The sequence below is a fragment of the Salmo salar genome, chromosome 26 (genome assembly GCF_965601325.2).
Source record: "Salmo salar chromosome 26, fSalSal1, whole genome shotgun sequence".
NCBI lineage: Eukaryota > Metazoa > Chordata > Actinopteri > Salmoniformes > Salmonidae > Salmo > Salmo salar.
The window spans coordinates 32823374-32845667 of NC_138316.1; the positions used below are offsets into that span (position 1 = coordinate 32823374).

The window sequence follows — 22294 nt, forward strand, 5'->3', positions numbered from 1 at the left end:
AACAAACACCTTTACATACCATACACAGGCTATTATACAAACCCACAACAAACACCTTTACATACCATACACAGGCTATTATACAGACCCACAACACACACCTTTACACAGGCTATTATACAGACCCACAACAAACACCTTTACATACCATACATAGGCTATTATACAGACCCACAACACACACCTTTACATACCATACACAGGCTATTATACAGACCCACAACACACACCTTTACACAGGCTATTATACAGCCCCACAACACACACCTTTACACAGGCTATTATACAGACCCACAACAAACACCTTTACATACCATACACAGGCTATTATACAGACCCACAACACACACCTTTACACAGGCTATTATACAGACCCACAACAAACACCTTTACATACCATACACAGGCTATTATACAAACCCACAACAAACACCTTTACATACCATACACAGGCTATTATACAGACCCACAACACACACCTTTACACAGGCTATTATACAGACCCACAACAAACACCTTTACATACCATACACAGGCTATTATACAAACCCACAACAAACACCTTTACATACCATACACAGGCTATTATACAAACCCACAACACACACCTTTACATACCATACACAGGCTATTATACAGACCCACAACACACACCTTTACACAGGCTATTATACAGACCCACAACAAACACCTTTACATACCATACACAGGCTATTATACAAACCCACAACACACACCTTTACATACCATACACAGGCTATTATACAGACCCACAACACACACCTTTACACAGGCTATTATACAGACCCACAACACACACCTTTACATACCATACACAGGCTATTATACAGACCCACAACACACACCTTTACATACCATACACAGGCTATTATACAAACCCACAACAAACACCTTTACATACCATACACAGGCTATTATACAGACCCACAACACACACCTTTACACAGGCTATTATACAGACCCACAACAAACACCTTTACATACCATACACAGGCTATTATACAGACCCACAACACACACCTTTACACAGGCTATTATACAGACCCACAACACACACCTTTACACAGGCTATTATACAGACCCACAACACACACCTTTACATACCATACATAGGCTATTATACAGACCCACAACACACACCTTTATATACCATACACAGGCTATTATACAGACCCACAACAAACACCTTTACATACCATACACAGGCTATTATACAGACCCACAACACACACCTTTACACAGGCTATTATACAGACCCACAACAAACACCTTTACATACCATACACAGGCTATTATACAAACCCACAACAAACACCTTTACATACCATACACAGGCTATTATACAGACCCACAACACACACCTTTACACAGGCTATTATACAGACCCACAACAAACACCTTTACATACCATACATAGGCTATTATACAAACCCACAACAAACACCTTTACATACCATACACAGGCTATTATACAGACCCACAACACACACCTTTACACAGGCTATTATACAGACCCACAACACACACCTTTACATACCATACATAGGCTATTATACAGACCCACAACACACACCTTTACATACCATACACAGGCTATTATACAGACCCACAACTCACACCTTTACACAGGCTATTATACAGACCCACAACACACACCTTTACACAGGCTATTATACAGACCCACAACAAACACCTTTACATACCATACACAGGCTATTATACAGACCCACAACACACACCTTTACACAGGCTATTATACAGACCCACAACAAACACCTTTACATACCATACACAGGCTATTATACAAACCCACAACAAACACCTTTACATACCATACACAGGCTATTATACAGACCCACAACACACACCTTTACACAGGCTATTATACAGACCCACAACAAACACCTTTACATACCATACATAGGCTATTATACAAACCCACAACAAACACCTTTACATACCATACACAGGCTATTATACAGACCCACAACACACACCTTTACACAGGCTATTATACAGACCCACAACAAACACCTTTACATACCATACACAGGCTATTATACAAACCCACAACACACACCTTTACATACCATACACAGGCTATTATACAAACCCACAACACACACCTTTACATACCATACACAGGCTATTATACAGACCCACAACACACACCTTTACACAGGCTATTATACAGACCCACAACAAACACCTTTACATACCATACACAGGCTATTATACAAACCCACAACACACACCTTTACATACCATACACAGGCTATTATACAGACCCACACACACCTTTACACAGGCTATTATACAGACCCACAACAAACACCTTTACATACCATACACAGGCTATTATACAAACCCACAACAAACACCTTTACATACCATACACAGGCTATTATACAGACCCACAACACACACCTTTACACAGGCTATTATACAGACCCACAACAAACACCTTTACATACCATACATAGGCTATTATACAGACCCACAACACACACCTTTACATACCATACACAGGCTATTATACAGACCCACAACACACACCTTTACACAGGCTATTATACAGCCCCACAACACACACCTTTACACAGGCTATTATACAGACCCACAACAAACACCTTTACATACCATACACAGGCTATTATACAGACCCACAACACACACCTTTACACAGGCTATTATACAGACCCACAACAAACACCTTTACATACCATACACAGGCTATTATACAAACCCACAACAAACACCTTTACATACCATACACAGGCTATTATACAAACCCACAACACACACCTTTACATACCATACACAGGCTATTATACAGACCCACAACACACACCTTTACACAGGCTATTATACAGACCCACAACAAACACCTTTACATACCATACACAGGCTATTATACAAACCCACAACACACACCTTTACATACCATACACAGGCTATTATACAGACCCACAACACACACCTTTACACAGGCTATTATACAGACCCACAACACACACCTTTACATACCATACACAGGCTATTATACAGACCCACAACACACACCTTTACATACCATACACAGGCTATTATACAAACCCACAACAAACACCTTTACATACCATACACAGGCTATTATACAGACCCACAACACACACCTTTACACAGGCTATTATACAGACCCACAACAAACACCTTTACATACCATACACAGGCTATTATACAGACCCACAACACACACCTTTACACAGGCTATTATACAGACCCACAACACACACCTTTACACAGGCTATTATACAGACCCACAACACACACCTTTACATACCATACATAGGCTATTATACAGACCCACAACACACACCTTTATATACCATACACAGGCTATTATACAGACCCACAACAAACACCTTTACATACCATACACAGGCTATTATACAGACCCACAACACACACCTTTACACAGGCTATTATACAGACCCACAACAAACACCTTTACATACCATACACAGGCTATTATACAAACCCACAACAAACACCTTTACATACCATACACAGGCTATTATACAGACCCACAACACACACCTTTACACAGGCTATTATACAGACCCACAACAAACACCTTTACATACCATACATAGGCTATTATACAAACCCACAACAAACACCTTTACATACCATACACAGGCTATTATACAGACCCACAACACACACCTTTACACAGGCTATTATACAGACCCACAACACACACCTTTACATACCATACATAGGCTATTATACAGACCCACAACACACACCTTTACATACCATACACAGGCTATTATACAGACCCACAACTCACACCTTTACACAGGCTATTATACAGCCCCACAACACACACCTTTACACAGGCTATTATACAGACCCACAACAAACACCTTTACATACCATACACAGGCTATTATACAGACCCACAACACACACCTTTACACAGGCTATTATACAGACCCACAACAAACACCTTTACATACCATACACAGGCTATTATACAAACCCACAACAAACACCTTTACATACCATACACAGGCTATTATACAGACCCACAACACACACCTTTACACAGGCTATTATACAGACCCACAACAAACACCTTTACATACCATACATAGGCTATTATACAAACCCACAACAAACACCTTTACATACCATACACAGGCTATTATACAGACCCACAACACACACCTTTACACAGGCTATTATACAGACCCACAACAAACACCTTTACATACCATACACAGGCTATTATACAAACCCACAACACACACCTTTACATACCATACACAGGCTATTATACAAACCCACAACACACACCTTTACATACCATACACAGGCTATTATACAGACCCACAACACACACCTTTACACAGGCTATTATACAGACCCACAACAAACACCTTTACATACCATACACAGGCTATTATATAAACCCACAACACACACCTTTACATACCATACACAGGCTATTATACAGACCCACAACACACACCTTTACACAGGCTATTATACAGACCCACAACACACACCTTTACATACCATACACAGGCTATTATACAGACCCACAACACACACCTTTACATACCATACACAGGCTATTATACAAACCCACAACAAACACCTTTACATACCATACACAGGCTATTATACAGACCCACAACACACACCTTTACACAGGCTATTATACAGACCCACAACAAACACCTTTACATACCATACACAGGCTATTATACAGACCCACAACACACACCTTTACACAGGCTATTATACAAACCCACAACAAACACCTTTACATACCATACACAGGCTATTATACAGACCCACAACAAACACCTTTACATACCATACACAGGCTATTATACAAACCCACAACACACACCTTTACATACCATACACAGGCTATTATACAAACCCACAACACACACCTTTACATACCATACACAGGCTATTATACAGACCCACAACACACACCTTTACATACCATACACAGGCTATTATACAAACCCACAACAAACACCTTTACATACCATACACAGGCTATTATACAGACCCACAACACACACCTTTACACAGGCTATTATACAGACCCACAACACACACCTTTACATACCATACACAGGCTATTATACAGACCCACAACACACACCTATACATACCATACACAGGCTATTATACAGACCCACAACACACACCTTTACACAGGCTATTATACAGACCCACAAACGTACACCAGCTAGCCAGGAGACACACAACACACACATACACCTTAAATTAGGGTTATCACGATACCAGTACCGCGATACTAGGAAGTAAGGAAGGAAAGGAAAAATGAAGCAGACTTAATTACGTGAGGAAAACAGTCCTTATGTTGTCACTGAGTCACATTTGTTTATTTTGCAATCTATAGCACACACTGTTGTACAACAGCACCACAGAGTGAAGTCTGCTTTGTGTTTGTTTTGTTATACTGGTATTGCGAAACCAGTATCGATACTGGTAACACACACACACACACACACACACACACACACACACACACACAGAAAGAACCAGGTAAGCGTAAAGCTGATTGAAAATGCTTCTTTATTGTTACTAAACCCTTGTCCAACACAATGCCCAGAGCCCATATTTAAAAAGTGTCCCCCCATCCATATAATGTTATTTAAAATCTATATCAGCCCTTTTCAAACCTTTTCTCAGAGACCCCTAGATATTCCATGTATTTGAACTATTCCAGAACTAGCACACCCGAATCCACTAGTGAACGTATGATCCAGCCCTCGACCAGTAGAACTAGTGTGCTAGTTTAGGGCCATCAGAGGAGAGTTTGGAAAAAGGCTGATCTGTAGGGGTCATTATGACCTAAAAGGCTAAACTGATCCTATATCAGCAGTCCTACTTTGTTCCTGCTTTCTGACATACCCCCAGGTCTTTTTAGAGGTGAACACTGTGAGCCTGACTAGTGAAGCATGAAGTGAAGGAAACTACAGCATTCAACAACACCTCTCAGCCATTATACAGACCCACCCTAGACATCAGTCATTCTAACTATGGCCTGGGGGTTAGGTAGGGTGTGTGTGGCTGCTGGAGGGCCGTGACTAAACTGAGACTGATCAGTGTGGGGATCAGTGCTGACTGAGGCTGGCAGGGTTATTATGCGGAAGCAGAGATCATGATGTGACAGACATGCAGTGAGAGCTGGATCATTGTGTGGCAGGCAGCATAATTATGTTGATGTTGATTGTGGGGTAGATAAGCATTGATCTGGGTACAGCAGCTATAGTTATGTTAAGGACTGTTCTACTGACGCTATCAGGACATGCAAATGAAGCCAGGGCACCTGGAAAACCACCTGAGTGTGTGTGTGAAGTATGCAGGGGGTAGGAGGTATGCAGGGGGTGGGAGGTAGAGCTATGGAAAAGTACACACACGCCCAGCCTCCCTCTGTCCTCTCAACATGAACACGTTTTATGTCAGCCCTCCCTGGTCTCAGAGTACACACACTGGGCGAGTTGTGCTCATTTTTACACCATTACATTACATTGCTTCTAAAGGGAAATCTCCACCCACCCGGGACACAAAGCAATGCAAAACGAACTCATCCACACACACACACACTGTGCAGGATACAGGAAATATCCCACAAGGAGAAAGGAAACATCCCTTCCATTCAAGCTGCTTAGCGGCTCCACGGGGAAAACCTTGGTAGTCAGAACTCTGCTGTACCATTAAACATAGTAGAGCCCAGAGCGTCTGCTAGTCAGTTCACATGGAGGGGTAGAACCAGGGGCCAGGGTTTCATACCGTGTTGAACCAGAACTCTGCTGTACCATTAAACATAGTAGAGCCCAGAGCGTCTGCTAGTCAGTTCACATGGAGGGGTAGAACCAGGGGCCAGGGTTTCATACCGTGTTGAACCAGAACTCTGCTGTACCATTAAACATAGTAGAGCCCAGAGCGTCTGCTAGTCAGTTCACATGGAGGGGTAGAACCAGGGGCCAGGGTTTCATACCGTGTTGAACCAGAACTCTGCTGTACCATTAAACATAGTAGAGCCCAGAGCGTCTGCTAGTCAGTTCACATGGAGGGGTAGAACCAGGGGCCAGGGTTTCATACCGTGTTGAACCAGAACTCTGCTGTACCATTAAACATAGTAGAGCCCAGAGCGTCTGCTAGTCAGTTCACATGGAGGGGTAGAACCAGGTGCCAGGGTTTCATACCGTGTTGAACCAGAACTCTGCTGTACCATTAAACATAGTAGAGCCCAGAGGGTCTGCTAGTCAGTTCACATGGAGGGGTAGAACCAGGGGCCAGGGTTTCATACCGTGTTGAACCAGAACTTGACGATGGGGGCGTGGTAGAAGGCGTAGAACTTCCTGGTTAGAGGAAGTCTTCGGGAGCGGACCTGTGTCTCCGCCTCATCCTTCACCTCCACGTTGTCATCCGCCTTCGCCTCCTGGAACACGTCCTGGAGAAGAATCATGTTTAATAACGCCTGTTTAATAGACTGTATAGACATGTATGCATATGTCCATATATAGAACTGCATATGTCCATATATAGAACTGCAGTCCAACCCTCTCTCTCATACAGCTACCCCTCATAGCTAAACCCCAGGACCATCATAGCTAAACCCCCAGGACCATCATAGCTACCCCTCATAGCTAAATCCCCAGGACCATCATAGCGACCCCTCATAGCTAAATCCCCAGGACCATCATAGCTACCCCTCATAGCTAAATCCCCAGGACCATCATAGCTACACCTCATAGCTAAATCCCCAGGACCATCATAGCTACCCCTCATAGCTAAATCCCCAGGAGCCTCATAGCTACCCCTCATAGCTAAACCCCAAGACCATCATAGCTACCCCTCATAGCTAAACCCCAGGACCATCATAGCTACCCCTCATAGCTAAACCCCAGGACCATCATAGCTACCCCTCATAGCTAAACCCCAGGACCATCATAGCTACCCCTCATAGCTAAACCCCAGGACCATCATAGCTACCCCTCATAGCTAAACCCCAGGACCATCATAGCTACCCCTCATAGCTAAACCCCAGGACCATCATAGCTACCCCTCATAGCTAAACCCCAGGACCATCATAGCTACCCCTCATAGCTAAACCCCAGGACCATCATAGCGACCCCTCATAGCTAAACCCCAGGACCATCATAGCGACCCCTCATAGCTAAACCCCAGGACCATCATAGCGACCCCTCATAGCTAAACCCCAGGACCATCATAGCGACCCCTCATAGCTAAACCCCAGGACCATCATAGCTACCCCTCATAGCTAAATCCCAGGACCATCATAGCTACCCCTCATAGCTAAACCCCAGGACCATCATAGCTACCCCTCATAGCTAAACCCCAGGACCATCATATCTACCCCTCATAGCTAAACCCCAGGACCATCATAGCGACCCCTCATAGCTAAACCCCAGGAGCCTCATAGCTACCCCTCATAGCTAAACCCCAGGAGCCTCATAGCTACCCCTCATAGCTAAACCCCAGGAGCCTCATAGCTACCCCTCATAGCTAAATCCCAGGACCCTTATAGCTAAACCCCAGGAGCCTCATAGCTACCCCTCATAGCTAAACCCCAGGAGCCTCATAGCTACCCCTCATAGCTAAATCCCAGGACCCTTATAGCTAAACCCCAGGAGCCTCATAGCTACCCCTCATAGCTAAACCCCAGGAGCCTCATAGCTACCCCTCATAGCTAAATCCCAGGACCCTTATAGCTAAACCCCAGGAGCCTCATAGCTAACCCTCATAGCTAAACCCCAGGACCATCATAGCTACCCCTCATAGCTAAACCCCAGGACCATCATAGCTACCCCTCATAGCTAAATCCCAGGACCATCATAGCTACCCCTCATAGCTAAACCCCAGGACCATCATAGCTACCCCTCATAGCTAAACCCCAGGACCATCATAGCTACCCCTCATAGCTAAACCCCAGGACCATCATAGCTACCCCTCATAGCTAAATCCCCATCATAGCGACCCCTCATAGCTAAACCCCAGGACCATCATAGCTACCCCTCATAGCTAAATCCCAGGACCATCATAGCTACCCCTCATAGCTAAACCCCAGGACCATCATAGCTACCCCTCATAGCTAAACCCCAGGACCATCATAGCTACCCCTCATAGCTAAACCCCAGGACCATCATAGCTACCCCTCATAGCTAAATACCCATCATAGCGACCCCTCATAGCTAAACCCCAGGACCATCATAGCTACCCCTCATAGCTAAACCCCAGGACCATCATATCTACCCCTCATAGCTAAACCCCAGGACCATCATAGCTACCCCTCATAGCTAAACCCCAGGACCATCATAGCTACCCCTCATAGCTAAACCCCAGGACCATCATAGCGACCCCTCATAGCTAAACCCCAGGATCATCAGAATACCAGTAGCACCAGTGTACTTGCCAGAACAGACAGTAAGATAAGAAAATACAACATAAACTAAGATAACAGATGAGATGAACTCTGTCATATTGATTCTGACCATCTGTATGTTGTCGGTGGTGTTATGGAAGTTGTGTTCGCTGTCCTCCATGGTCATCTGATGAGCGTCCTGACTCTGAGGGATGTGGGACATCTCTGCCTTTGTCTTGTACTCCAACAGGAGGATGGCAGGAGGCACCAGGATACTGAGGATCACCTAGAGATATATACATTATTATATTCATATTATATTTAGTTTTGAAATGTATATGTTTATGTATGTTTACTCAGGAGGGACCAGGATAATGAGAATCACCTGGAAAAACATAATACATCTATAATAACCATCCAAGCACAGAGCCCTGTGGTACACTACTGTGTGCGTGTGTGCGTGTGTATATATACACTGCATTGCTGGGCAGTGTCACCTTGTACCAGGAGTTCTTCCTCATGTTGAGTCGTCCCATCCACATGTCTGACAGCAGCAGCTGGGTACAGGTGTGAGCCACGAAGGGTCGTAACCGTGACGACACGGCCAGCTTCAGACAGGTGCTGTTACTCCAGTTCTTCAGTTCGTAGGTCAGCAGTTTCATCGCCATGGTTTCGTCCTGTCTGAACGACTGCTCCAGGAGGTCCACTGCTAGGGTGCCAAATTCTCTATGAAATAATAATCATCATCATCAAACCTACATTACTCCAGACATTATCCCTCTGAACATGACACACACATACCACAGTATCAAACTCACTGAAAACACCATCATAAACATCATCAGTCACCGCAACACAGCTCCTCATTGTCACTTCACTTACAAAAATAGTCTGATACATTACATACTAATACTCAGTCATACTCATACTTCAGGTAGCCTTGAGTATTAGTGACTACTAGTAGTAATGCATCATACTTGGAGTACTTAAAGTATTAGTATGTCATCTGTCACATATTATAGTAGTCTTGAGTATTAGTGAGGATTGAAGTGTCCTAGTTATTTGGTGTGTAATGTGTCATACTTGGAGTAGTCCTTGAGTTCCTGGGAGGTGTCGTCGACCACGTCACTCTTCTTGGCCTCATAGCCCATGGAGCGACAGAGTTTACAGGCCACCAGGGCCTTGGCCATGCTTTCCTCCCCATGCTGCCAGAAGAACAGAGACATCTTCTGCCTATTCATCAGGACGGCCCACATCAGCAGCTCATTGAACGGGTACGGAAACCGGCGTGTCTCCGGGTCGTCGATGTCAACTATCTCCTCCTTGGCTTTTTTCTTGGACTGGTCTGTCGCCGACTCCAACTAAGAGGGAGAAGGGTGGGTGTCAAGAGGAGGATTTGAATGTAATCTGATGGCTCAGTTCTGTGGGTTTGTATGACTGATTGTGTGTGTACACCTTGGGTTTGTATTGATTTGATTGATTTATTTCATTCATGCTCGCAGTCAACAAGAGTAATGCAGAATGCACAGTTACATTCAGACAATACTTCAAAAACAAGATACTACACTAAATAAAAAAAGGTCCCATCTTACAAGAAATGTCAGTTTAAAGTGTCACATTTTGTTATTAACTTCTCTTGGGTAGGGGCAGTATTTTCACGGCCGGATGAAAAACGTACCCAAATTAAACGGCCTACTACTCGGGCCCAGGAACTAGAATATGCATATTATTAGTATATTTGGATAGAAAACACTCTGAAGTTTCTAAAACTGTTTGAATGATGTCTGTGAGTATAACAAAACTCATATGGCAAGCAAAAACCTGAGAAAAATCTAACCAGGAAATGCGAAATCTGGTGCTTGTAGTCTTTTCAAGTCATTGCCTATCCAACACACCGTGACTTAGGGTTCATTTTGCACTTCCTAACACTTCCACTAGATGTCAACAGTCTTTAGAACCTAGTTTCAGGCTTTTGCAGTGAACAGAGAGCGAACAAGAAGGCCGGGAAGTTGGTGACTCAGGAAAGGACATGAGTTAATTGGCGCGCATTCACGTGAGAGGTAGCTGTGTTCCAAAACGTTTTTCAAGACATTGGAATCGTCCGGTTGGAATATTATTTAAGTTTTATGTTAAAAAGGCCCTAAACATTGATGCTATACAACGTTTTACATGTTTCAACGAACGTAAATAACTTTTTTTTAACTTTTCGTCGAACTTTTGGGCGCGCTTCCTACATTTGGAGTAGTTTACTAAATGCACAAACAACAAGGAGGTATTTGGACAAAGTCCATAATTTATCGAACAAAACAACATTTATTGTGGACCTGGGATTCCTGGAAGTGCCTTCTGATGAAGATCATCAAAGGTAAGTGAATATTTATAATGCTATTTATGATTTTAGATGACTCCAAAATGGCGGGTATCTGTATTGCCTAGTGAATGTTTCTGAGCGCAGTACTCAGATTATTGCAAAGTGTGCTTTCCCCGTGAAGCTTTTTTGAAATCTGTCACAGCGGTTGCATAAAGGAGATGGTTATCTAAAATTCTTTGAATAACAGTATAATATTTTATCAACGTTTATGATGAGTATTTTTGTAAATTGTTGTGCTGATACACCGGAGTATTGGAGGCAAAATATTTTCTGAACATCACGCGCCAATGTAAAATGCTGTTGTTTTGAATTCTGGCACTCTGATTTTTCACTGGCTGTTGAATAGTGTGTCCCGTGGGTGGGACGCTAGCGTCCTACCTGCCCAAGAAAAGTTAAAAAGTCTGATGGCAATGGTAGAATTTTTCTGCCTATTTTTCCTTGTGTTGATGCTGGACAGTTTGTTCTGGTTGCGGAGGACTCTGCCAGTACTCTCCCCTTCTCTGTGGTAGGAGATCCTGTAGACGCTGGTCAGGTTGGTGCATGTCAGTGACCAGTCTTACTGCTGCTTGCTCTCTCCATGTCTGTAGTGGTGGAAGGGTCAGTGGGATGTCTCTGTTATTATCTTGCTTGTCCTTTCCTGTACCCTATCCAGCGCAGCTTGCTGCATCTTTGTGCAGCCTACCAGCAACACACTGGCATACTCCAGGCATGGTCGGATTACATTGGTATAGATTTCCACAAGGTCATCAGTGGACAGGCTGTTTCTTGCCATCACACAAGTCACAGTGTGTTCTCAAATATGACTGTCCATGTTGTGCGTGTGTGTGTACCTTGGGTTTGTATGGCTGTGCAGTCTTGATGAAGTGGTCGTGCCTGGTCTTCTCCTTCTTGTCGGCCTGGATACTGAACGACTCTTGGCTCTTCCTCAGGTGGGACCCAGGCCCTGCAGAGTGGCGACCTGATCTCTGGAGAGAGACAGAGAAAAAGAGTAATTCTGAAAGTAAACTGTTCTCTAAGTGAATCAATCAGTGAAAGCAGAAGGTCAAAATAACCTGTGTGAACAATGAGTTTAACCCTTGACCTTGAAGCGAACTTATGTTTTAACCTTTAATCATTAACCCTTACCCTGCTGTTGCCATGGAGATTGTTGTAGATGATCCTGAAGCGTTTCCTGGTGTAGTTGCACCTGTAAGTCCCGCCCATCAGGTACTCTATCACCAGGCCAATGTCAATTAAGGTCATCTTGTAGTTAGGGGGGAGATTACCCTGGAAACAGTTAGTCATAGTGAGCCATACTAATCAACAACACCATCAATTACTATTGTTCAAATTCATTCAGACTTTGACAATCAATGGTTGACAAGAAGTCAAAGATGTACCTGTTTGACATCCCTTACGAGGTTGAAGAGCGTGGGATTGGTAGGGGACTGTTTCTGGAACAGAAGAGACACAGATAAAAACACGATGCCCAGCAGGACCATGGATAAACAGACCGTTTAGAAATGATTGACAGAATACGAATCAAACATTAGATTTGAGAGGTTGCACGTGTGATGAGAACAGTAATAGTACCAGCATAGAGCCATGTGGAGCATCATTACATGTATGTGTGTGAAATTGGTGAGCCGTGTGTGTGTGTGTGTGTGTGTGTGTGTGTGTGTGTGTTACCGTGTTGTATAGCTCCTCCAGCCGTGTGATGGTAAGGAACCTGTGCATGCTAACTCCATTCTCAATCAGGAGCTTCACAAACTCCACACGGTCCATCACTAAGGCATCCAGCATGGCCTGCTCCAACGAACCCACCTGCACACACACACACCTCAACAAGGATCCAACATTGACTGCACTAACAAGTGACTGGACGTTTCTATATCCTGAATAAATACACCAGACCAGTTCAGATTAGTCAAAATAAACAGGCTACTGGCAGCCTTCCTGTAGCCTGTCTCTTGGGTCATATAGAACCACTGACTCTGGAGAGGCTAGCTTAGGAGATATTTGGGGTTTAAATTAAAAATGTTCATTTAGGCTGATACTGATGAACAGCACATTCATAATAGATGCAGTCTTGACAGACAGCCAGCCAGCCACATCAACAGCGAGAGCCAGCCAGCCAGAGACAAAGAGAGCCAGCCAGCCAGAGTCAGACAAAGAGAGCCAGCCAGCCAGAGACAAAGAGAGCCAGCCAGCCAGAGACAAAGAGAGCCAGCCAGCCAGAGTCAGAGACAAAGAGAGCCAGCCAGCCAGCGACAAAGAGAGCCAGCCAGCCAGCCAGCGACAAAGAGAGCCAGCCAGCCAGCCAGAGACAGAGATAAAGAGAGCCAGCCAGCCAGCCAGAGACGGAGACAAAGAGAGCCAGCCAGCCAGAGACAGAGAGCCAGCCAGCCAGCCAGAGACAGAGAGCCAGCCAGCCAGCCAGAGACAGAGACAAAGAGAGCCAGCCAGCCAGAGACAAAGAGAGCCAGCCAGCCAGAGACAGAGATAAAAAGAGCCAGCCAGCCAGCCAGCCAGAGACAGAGACAAAGAGAGCCAGCCAGAGACAGAGACAAAGAGAGCCAGCCAGCCAGAGACGGAGACAAAGAGAGCCAGCCAGCCAGAGACAGAGATAAAGAGAGCCAGCCAGCCAGAGACAGAGACAAAGAGAGCCAGCCAGGCAGAGACAGAGACAAAGAGAGCCAGCCAGCCAGAGACAAAGAGAGCCAGCCAGCCAGAGACAAAGAGAGCCAGCCAGCCAGAGACAGAGAGCCAGCCAGCCAGCCAGCCAGAGACAAAGAGAGCCAGCCAGCCAGAGACAAAGAGAGCCAGCCAGCCAGAGACAAAGAGAGCCAGCCAGCCAGAGACAAAGAGAGCCAGCCAGCCAGAGACAAAGAGAGCCAGCCAGCCAGAGACAGAGACAAAGAGAGCCAGCCAGCCAGAGACAAAGAGAGCCAGCCAGCCAGCCAGAGACAGAGATAAAGAGAGCCAGCCAGCCAGAGACAAAGAGAGCCAGCCAGCCAGAGACAAAGAGAGCCAGCCAGCCAGAGACAAAGAGAGCCAGCCAGCCAGAGACAGAGACAAAGAGAGCCAGCCAGCCAGAGACAAAGAGAGCCAGCCAGCCAGAGACAAAGAGAGCCAGCCAGCCAGAGACAGAGACAAAGAGAGCCAGCCAGCCAGAGACGGAGATAAAGAGAGCCAGCCAGCCAGAGACGGAGACAAAGAGAGCCAGCCAGCCAGCCAGAGACAGAGACAAAGAGAGCCAGCCAGCCAGAGACGGAGACAAAGAGAGCCAGCCAGCCAGCCAGAGACAGAGATAAAGAGAGCCAGCCAGCCAGAGACGGAGACAAAGAGAGCCAGCCAGCCAGCCAGAGACAGAGATAAAGAGAGCCAGCCAGCCAGAGACAAAGAGAGCCAGCCAGCCAGAGACAGAGAGCCAGCCAGCCAGCCAGCCAGAGACAAAGAGAGCCAGCCAGCCAGAGACAAAGAGAGCCAGCCAGCCAGAGACAGAGAGCCAGCCAGCCAGCCAGCCAGAGACAAAGAGAGCCAGCCAGCCAGAGACAAAGAGAGCCAGCCAGCCAGAGACAAAGAGAGCCAGCCAGCCAGAGACAAAGAGAGCCAGCCAGCCAGAGACAGCCAGCCAGACCAGAGACAGAGACAAAGAGAGCCAGCCAGCCAGAGACAGAGACAAAGAGAGCCAGCCAGCCAGAGACAGAGACAAAGAGAGCCAGCCAGCCAGAGACAGAGACAAAGAGAGCCAGCCAGCCAGAGACGGAGATAAAGAGAGCCAGCCAGCCAGCCAGAGAGGGAGACAAAGAGAGCCAGCCAGCAAGAGACGGAGACAAAGAGAGCCAGCCAGCCAGCCAGAGACAGAGATAAAGAGAGCCAGCCAGCCAGAGACAAAGAGAGCCAGCCAGCCAGAGACAAAGAGAGCCAGCCAGCCAGAGACAGAGACAAAGAGAGCCAGCCAGCCAGAGACAAAGAGAGCCAGCCAGCCAGAGACAAAGAGAGCCAGCCAGCCAGAGACAGAGACAAAGAGAGCCAGCCAGCCAGAGACGGAGATAAAGAGAGCCAGCCAGCCAGAGACGGAGACAAAGAGAGCCAGCCAGCCAGCCAGAGACAGAGACAAAGAGAGCCAGCCAGCCAGAGACGGAGACAAAGAGAGCCAGCCAGCCAGCCAGAGACAGAGATAAAGAGAGCCAGCCAGCCAGAGACGGAGACAAAGAGAGCCAGCCAGCCAGCCAGAGACAGAGATAAAGAGAGCCAGCCAGCCAGAGACAGAGACAAAGAGAGCCAGCCAGCCAGAGACAAAGAGAGCCAGCCAGCCAGAGACAGAGACAAAGAGAGCCAGCCAGACAGAGACAAAAAGAGCCAGCCAGCCAGCGACAAAGAGAGCCAGCCAGCCAGCCAGCCAGCCAGCCAGAGACAGAGACAAAGAGAGCCAGCCAGCCAGAGACAGAGACAAAGAGAGCCAGCCAGCCAGAGACAGAGATAAAGAGAGCCAGCCAGCCAGAGATAAAGAGAGCCAGCCAGCCAGAGACTGAGATAAAGAGAGCCAGCCAGCCAGAGACTGAGATAAAGAGAGCCAGCCAGCCAGCCAGAGACAGAGACAAAGAGAGCCAGCCAGCCAGAGACAGAGACAAAGAGAGCCAGCCAGCCAGAGACAGAGACAAAGAGAGCCAGCCAGCCAGAGACAAAGAGAGCCAGCCAGAGACAGAGACAGAGATAAAGAGAGCCAGCCAGCCAGCCAGAGACAAAGAGAGCCAGCCAGCCAGAGACAAAGAGAGCCAGCCAGCCAGCGACAGAGAAAGAGAGCCAGCCAGCCAGAGACAGAGATAAGGAGAGCCAGCCAGCCAGAGACAGAGATAAAGAGAGCCAGCCAGGCAGAGACAGAGATAAAGAGAGCCAGCCAGCCAGCCAGAGACAGAGACAAAGAGAGCCAGCCAGCGACAGAGACAAAGAGAGCCAGCCAGCCAGAGACAGAGATAAAGAGAGCCAGCCAGCCAGAGATAAAGAGAGCCAGCCAGCCAGAGACAGAGACAAAGAGAGCCAGCCAGCCAGAGACAGAGACAAAGAGAGCCAGCCAGCCAGAGACAAAGAGAGCCAGCCAGAGACAGAGACAGAGATAAAGAGAGCCAGCCAGCCAGCCAGAGACAAAGAGAGCCAGCCAGCCAGAGACAAAGAGAGCCAGCCAGCCAGCGACAGAGAAAGAGAGCCAGCCAGCCAGAGACAGAGATAAGGAGAGCCAGCCAGCCAGAGACAGAGATAAAGAGAGCCAGCCAGGCAGAGACAGAGATAAAGAGAGCCAGCCAGCCAGCCAGAGACAGAGACAAAGAGAGCCAGCCAGCGACAGAGACAAAGAGAGCCAGCCAGCCAGAGACAGAGATAAGGAGAGCCAGCCAGCGACAGAGACAGAGAGCCAGCCAGCCAGAGACAGAGAGCCAGCCAGCCAGCCAGAGACAGAGACAAAGAGAGCCAGCCAGGCAGAGACAGAGATAAAGAGAGCCAGCCAGGCAGAGACAGAGATAAAGAGAGCCAGCCAGCCAGAGACAGAGATAAAGAGAGCCAGCCAGCCAGAGACAGAGATAAGGAGAGCCAGCCAGCCAGAGACAGAGACAGAGAGCCAGCCAGCCAGAGACAGAGACAAAGAGAGCCAGCCAGCCAGCCAGCCAGAGACAGAGACAAAGAGAGCCAGCCAGCCAGAGACAGAGACAAAGAGAGCCAGCCAGCCAGAGACAGAGATAAAGAGAGCCAGCCAGCCAGAGACAGAGATAAAGAGAGCCAGCCAGGCAGAGACAGAGATAAAGAGAGCCAGCCAGGCAGAGACAGAGATAAAGAGAGCCAGCCAGCCAGAGACAGAGATAAAGAGAGCCAGCCAGCCAGAGACAGAGATAAAGAGAGCCAGCCAGCCAGAGACAGAGACAAAGAGAGCCAGCCAGCCAGAGACAGAGATAAAGAGAGCCAGCCAGCCAGAGACAGAGATAAAGAGAGCCAGCCAGCCAGAGACAGAGATAAAGAGAGCCAGCCAGCCAGAGACAGAGATAAAGAGAGCCAGCCAGCCAGAGACAGAGACAAAGAGAGCCAGCCAGCCAGAGACAGAGATAAAGAGAGCCAGCCAGCCAGAGACAGAGATAAAGAGAGCCAGCCAGCCAGAGACCGAGACAAAGAGAGCCAGCCAGCCAGAGACAGAGATAAAGAGAGCCAGCCAGCCAGAGACAGAGATAAAGAGAGCCAGCCAGCCAGAGACAGAGATAAGGAGAGCCAGCCAGCAACAGAGACAAAGAGAGCCAGCCAGCCAGAGACAGAGATAAGGAGAGCCAGCCAGCGACAGAGACAGAGAGCCAGCCAGCCAGAGACAGAGAGCCAGCCAGCCAGAGACGGAGACAAAGAGAGCCAGCCAGGCAGAGACGGAGACAAAGAGAGCCAGCCAGGCAGAGACAGAGATAAAGAGAGCCAGCCAGCCAGAGACAGAGATAAAGAGAGCCAGCCAGCCAGAGACAGAGATAAAGAGAGCCAGCCAGGCAGAGACAGAGATAAAGAGAGCCAGCCAGGCAGAGACAGAGACAAAGAGAGCCAGCCAGCCAGAGACAGAGATAAAGAGAGCCAGCCAGCCAGCGACAGAGACCAAGAGAGCCAGCCAGCCAGCCAGCGACAGAGACAAAGAGAGCCAGCCAGCCAGCCAGAGACAGAGACAAAGAGAGCCAGCCAGCCAGCGACAAAGAGAGCCAGCCAGCGAGCGACAAAGAGAGCCAGCCAGCCAGAGACAGAGACAAAGAGAGCCAGCCAGCCAGAGACAGAGACAAAGAGAGCCAGCCAGCCAGAGACAGAGACAAAGAGAGCCAGCCAGCCAGAGACAAAGAGAGCCAGCCAGCCAGAGACAGAGACAAAGAGAGCCAGCCAGCCAGAGACAGAGACAAAGAGAGCCAGCCAGCCAGCCAGCCAGAGACAAAGAGAGCCAGCCAGCCAGAGACAAAGAGAGCCAGCCAGCCAGAGACAAAGAGAGCCAGCCAGCCAGAGACAGAGACAAAGAGAGCCAGCCAGCCAGAGACAGAGACAAAGAGAGCCAGCCAGCCAGAGACAGAGACAAAGAGAGCCAGCCAGCCAGAGACAGAGACAAAGAGAGCCAGCCAGCCAGAGACGGAGATAAAGAGAGCCAGCCAGCCAGAGACGGAGATAAAGAGAGCCAGCCAGCCAGCCAGAGAGGGAGACAAAGAGAGCCAGCCAGCCAGAGACGGAGACAAAGAGAGCCAGCCAGCCAGAGACGGAGACAAAGAGAGCCAGCCAGCCAGCCAGAGACAGAGATAAAGAGAGCCAGCCAGCCAGAGACAAAAAGAGCCAGCCAGCCAGCGACAAAGAGAGCCAGCCAGCCAGCCAGCGACAGAGACAAAGAGAGCCAGCCAGCCAGAGACAGAGATAAAGAGAGCCAGCCAGCCAGAGATAAAGAGAGCCAGCCAGCCAGAGACAGAGACAAAGAGAGCCAGCCAGCCAGCCAGAGACAAAGAGAGCCAGCCAGCCAGAGACAGAGACAAAGAGAGCCAGCCAGCCAGAGACAGAGATAAGGAGAGCCAGCCAGCCAGAGACAGAGATAAAGAGAGCCAGCCAGCCAGAGACAGAGATAAAGAGAGCCAGCCAGCCAGAGACAGAGATAAGGAGAGCCAGCCAGCCAGAGACAAAGAGAGCCAGCCAGGCAGAGACAGAGATAAAGAGAGCCAGCCAGCCAGCCAGCCAGAGACAGAGAGCCAGCCAGCCAGCCAGAGACAAAGAGAGCCAGCCAGGCAGAGACAGAGATAAAGAGAGCCAGCCAGCCAGAGACAGAGATAAAGAGAGCCAGCCAGGCAGAGACAGAGATAAAGAGAGCCAGCCAGCCAGAGACAGAGATAAAGAGAGCCAGCCAGCCAGAGACAGAGATAAGGAGAGCCAGCCAGCCAGAGACAGAGATAAGGAGAGCCAGCCAGCAACAGAGACAAAGAGAGCCAGCCAGCCAGAGACAGAGATAAGGAGAGCCAGCCAGCGACAGAGACAGAGAGCCAGCCAGCCAGAGACGGAGACAAAGAGAGCCAGCCAGGCAGAGACAGAGATAAAGAGAGCCAGCCAGGCAGAGACAGAGACAAAGAGAGCCAGCCAGCCAGAGACAGAGACAAAGAGAGCCAGCCAGCCAGAGACAGAGATAAAGAGAGCCAGCCAGCCAGAGACAGAGACAAAGAGAGCCAGCCAGCCAGAGACAGAGACAAAGAGAGCCAGCCAGCCAGAGACAGAGACAAAGAGAGCCAGCCAGCCAGAGACAGAGACAAAGAGAGCCAGCCAGCCAGCGACAGAGACCAAGAGAGCCAGCCAGCCAGCGACAGAGACAAAGAGAGCCAGCCAGCCAGAGCCAGCGACAAAGAGAGCCAGCCAGCCAGCGACAAAGAGAGCCAGCCAGCCAGCGACAAAGAGAGCCAGCCAGCCAGAGACAGAGACAAAGAGAGCCAGCCAGCCAGCGACAGAGATAAAGAGAGCCAGCCAGCCAGAGACAGAGATAAAGAGAGCCAGCCAGCCAGCGACAGAGTTAAAGAGAGCCAGCCAGCCAGCCAGAGACAGAGACAAAGAGAGCCAGCCAGCCAGCGACAAAGAGAGCCAGCCAGCCAGCGACAAAGAGAGCCAGCCAGCCAGCGACAGAGTTAAAGAGAGCCAGCCAGCCAGCGACAGAGACAAAGAGAGCCAGCCAGCCAGAGACGGAGACAAAGAGAGCCAGCCAGCCAGAGACGGAGACAAAGAGAGCCAGCCAGCCAGCGACAGAGACAAAGAGAGCCAGCCAGCCAGAGACAGCGATAAAGAGAGCCAGCCAGCCAGAGACAGAGATAAAGAGAGCCAGCCAGCCAGCGACAAAGAGAGCCAGCCAGCCAGAGACAGAGACAAAGAGAGCCAGCCAGCCAGCGACAGAGACAAAGAGAGCCAGCCAGCCAGAGACAGCGATAAAGAGAGCCAGCCAGCCAGAGACAAAGAGAGCCAGCCAGCCAGAGACTGAGATAAAGAGAGCCAGCCAGCCAGCCAGCCAGCCACACACAGATAGACGTACCAGTAGCTGCTGTCCGTAGACAAACACATGGTTCTTAGCGATGTCCACCCGGTCCCAGGCCAGAGTCAGAACCAGCTGGTCAAACGCAGACTCATTGGTGCCTGGAGGAGCAGCACACAAATCACATGTTATTGGTCACATGCACCAAATACAACAGGTGTAGACTTTACAGGAAAATGCTTACTTACGAGCCCGTTCCCAACAATGCAGAGTTAAAAAGACAAATATTTTCTAAATAAAAAGGAAATAGTAACACAAAAACATTGAGGCTATATACGAGGAGTACCAGTACTGAGTCAATGTGCAGGGTTACGAGGTAGTTTGTAGTATGTACATAGGGTTAGAAGTGACTAGGTAATCAGGATATATAATAAACAGAGTGGCAGCAGCGTAAGCACACACACACACACACGCACAGCATACATACATACATACATACATACATACATACATACAACATGCACACAAACTAATTGCTAGGCAAAGCTAGATGAATTCTGTGTTTCCTGTTGACTTAGCAGCAGGATTTAGAGAACAGGGCTAGGTCGGAGGACAATACAGAAACAACCATACAGAATAATACAGATGAATTATCATACTAATCCCCACTACTGTTTTACACAGAACCATATCCTAACATGGGATCCAATGTACACTCTAATCATCCATATAAACCCATGCATGAAGTCAGAGTTCCACACCAAGTTAGTATTCTAGTGGATGAAAGCTGAACAATCCCCCTCGGGACTCCTGGCACATGGTTTGGGAGTGCCCAGGGGTTTTACATTTCTGGACTTGTTTCATCCGGTCTTTGTGACATAATGGGTAGAAATGTACAATGTTGCCCATCTATTTTATTGTTAAATGATCACACTACTTTAGACCGATCTGTCAAACAGAGACATATTTGGCTGGCTTAACAGCACACCAAAATATTATAGCCTCACGTCAGCAGGCTCCTCATTCTTTAAGCAGACAGACATGTCTGCCATCATTCACGGACATTATAAACATGGAAATATCTGTAGCACTCATGCATGGGGCGAATTAAAAACATATTTGCTCTTTCATCAACATATGACTCTGTAAAAAGACTGCTATTGTGAACCACTAATCTAACTTTGGGTTGGGGAAGTCCTGTGGGTGGGTGTGGGATGGGAACTTTGTCTTGTTCGGTCTTGTCACTTGTTTCTCTGTCTATGTGTACCCGTTTTGTGTACCTTATTAAAAATAAAAATAATAATGCACACTAATACACAGTCATATACTACTACCATAGAGAGAGAATTTCCGACAGGATTTCCTTTTGGTAAAGTTTAAAGTCGTATTTTCAGGATGTAAATCCTGATGTGGGAGACGGGACATTTCCATATTTACAAACATGTCTCTGTAACCTTACGGTTCATCTGATATGTTTATGGAGGAAATCTGAAAGTAACTGTCCAAA

The 22294-nt window shown here is 47.8% G+C and overlaps 1 protein-coding gene across 3 annotated transcripts in view; it reads right to left on the reverse strand.

The window, feature by feature from the left end:
* Positions 1 to 22294, reverse strand: part of LOC106587669 (transient receptor potential cation channel, subfamily M, member 7) — a 111473-nt gene that overhangs the window by 44625 nt on the left and 44554 nt on the right. For all 3 annotated transcript variants that reach the window (XM_045708036.2, XM_045708035.2, XM_045708037.2), the window contains exons 11-19: positions 20848 to 20948; positions 13488 to 13622; positions 13199 to 13252; positions 12945 to 13085; positions 12650 to 12784; positions 10532 to 10809; positions 9946 to 10174; positions 9579 to 9734; positions 7373 to 7516 (exon numbers count right to left, since the gene is read on the reverse strand). In XM_045708036.2, the coding sequence (XP_045563992.1) occupies positions 7373 to 7516; positions 9579 to 9734; positions 9946 to 10174; positions 10532 to 10809; positions 12650 to 12784; positions 12945 to 13085; positions 13199 to 13252; positions 13488 to 13622; positions 20848 to 20948 (1373 nt within the window). The remainder of the gene's footprint in view (positions 1 to 7372; positions 7517 to 9578; positions 9735 to 9945; positions 10175 to 10531; positions 10810 to 12649; positions 12785 to 12944; positions 13086 to 13198; positions 13253 to 13487; positions 13623 to 20847; positions 20949 to 22294) is intronic.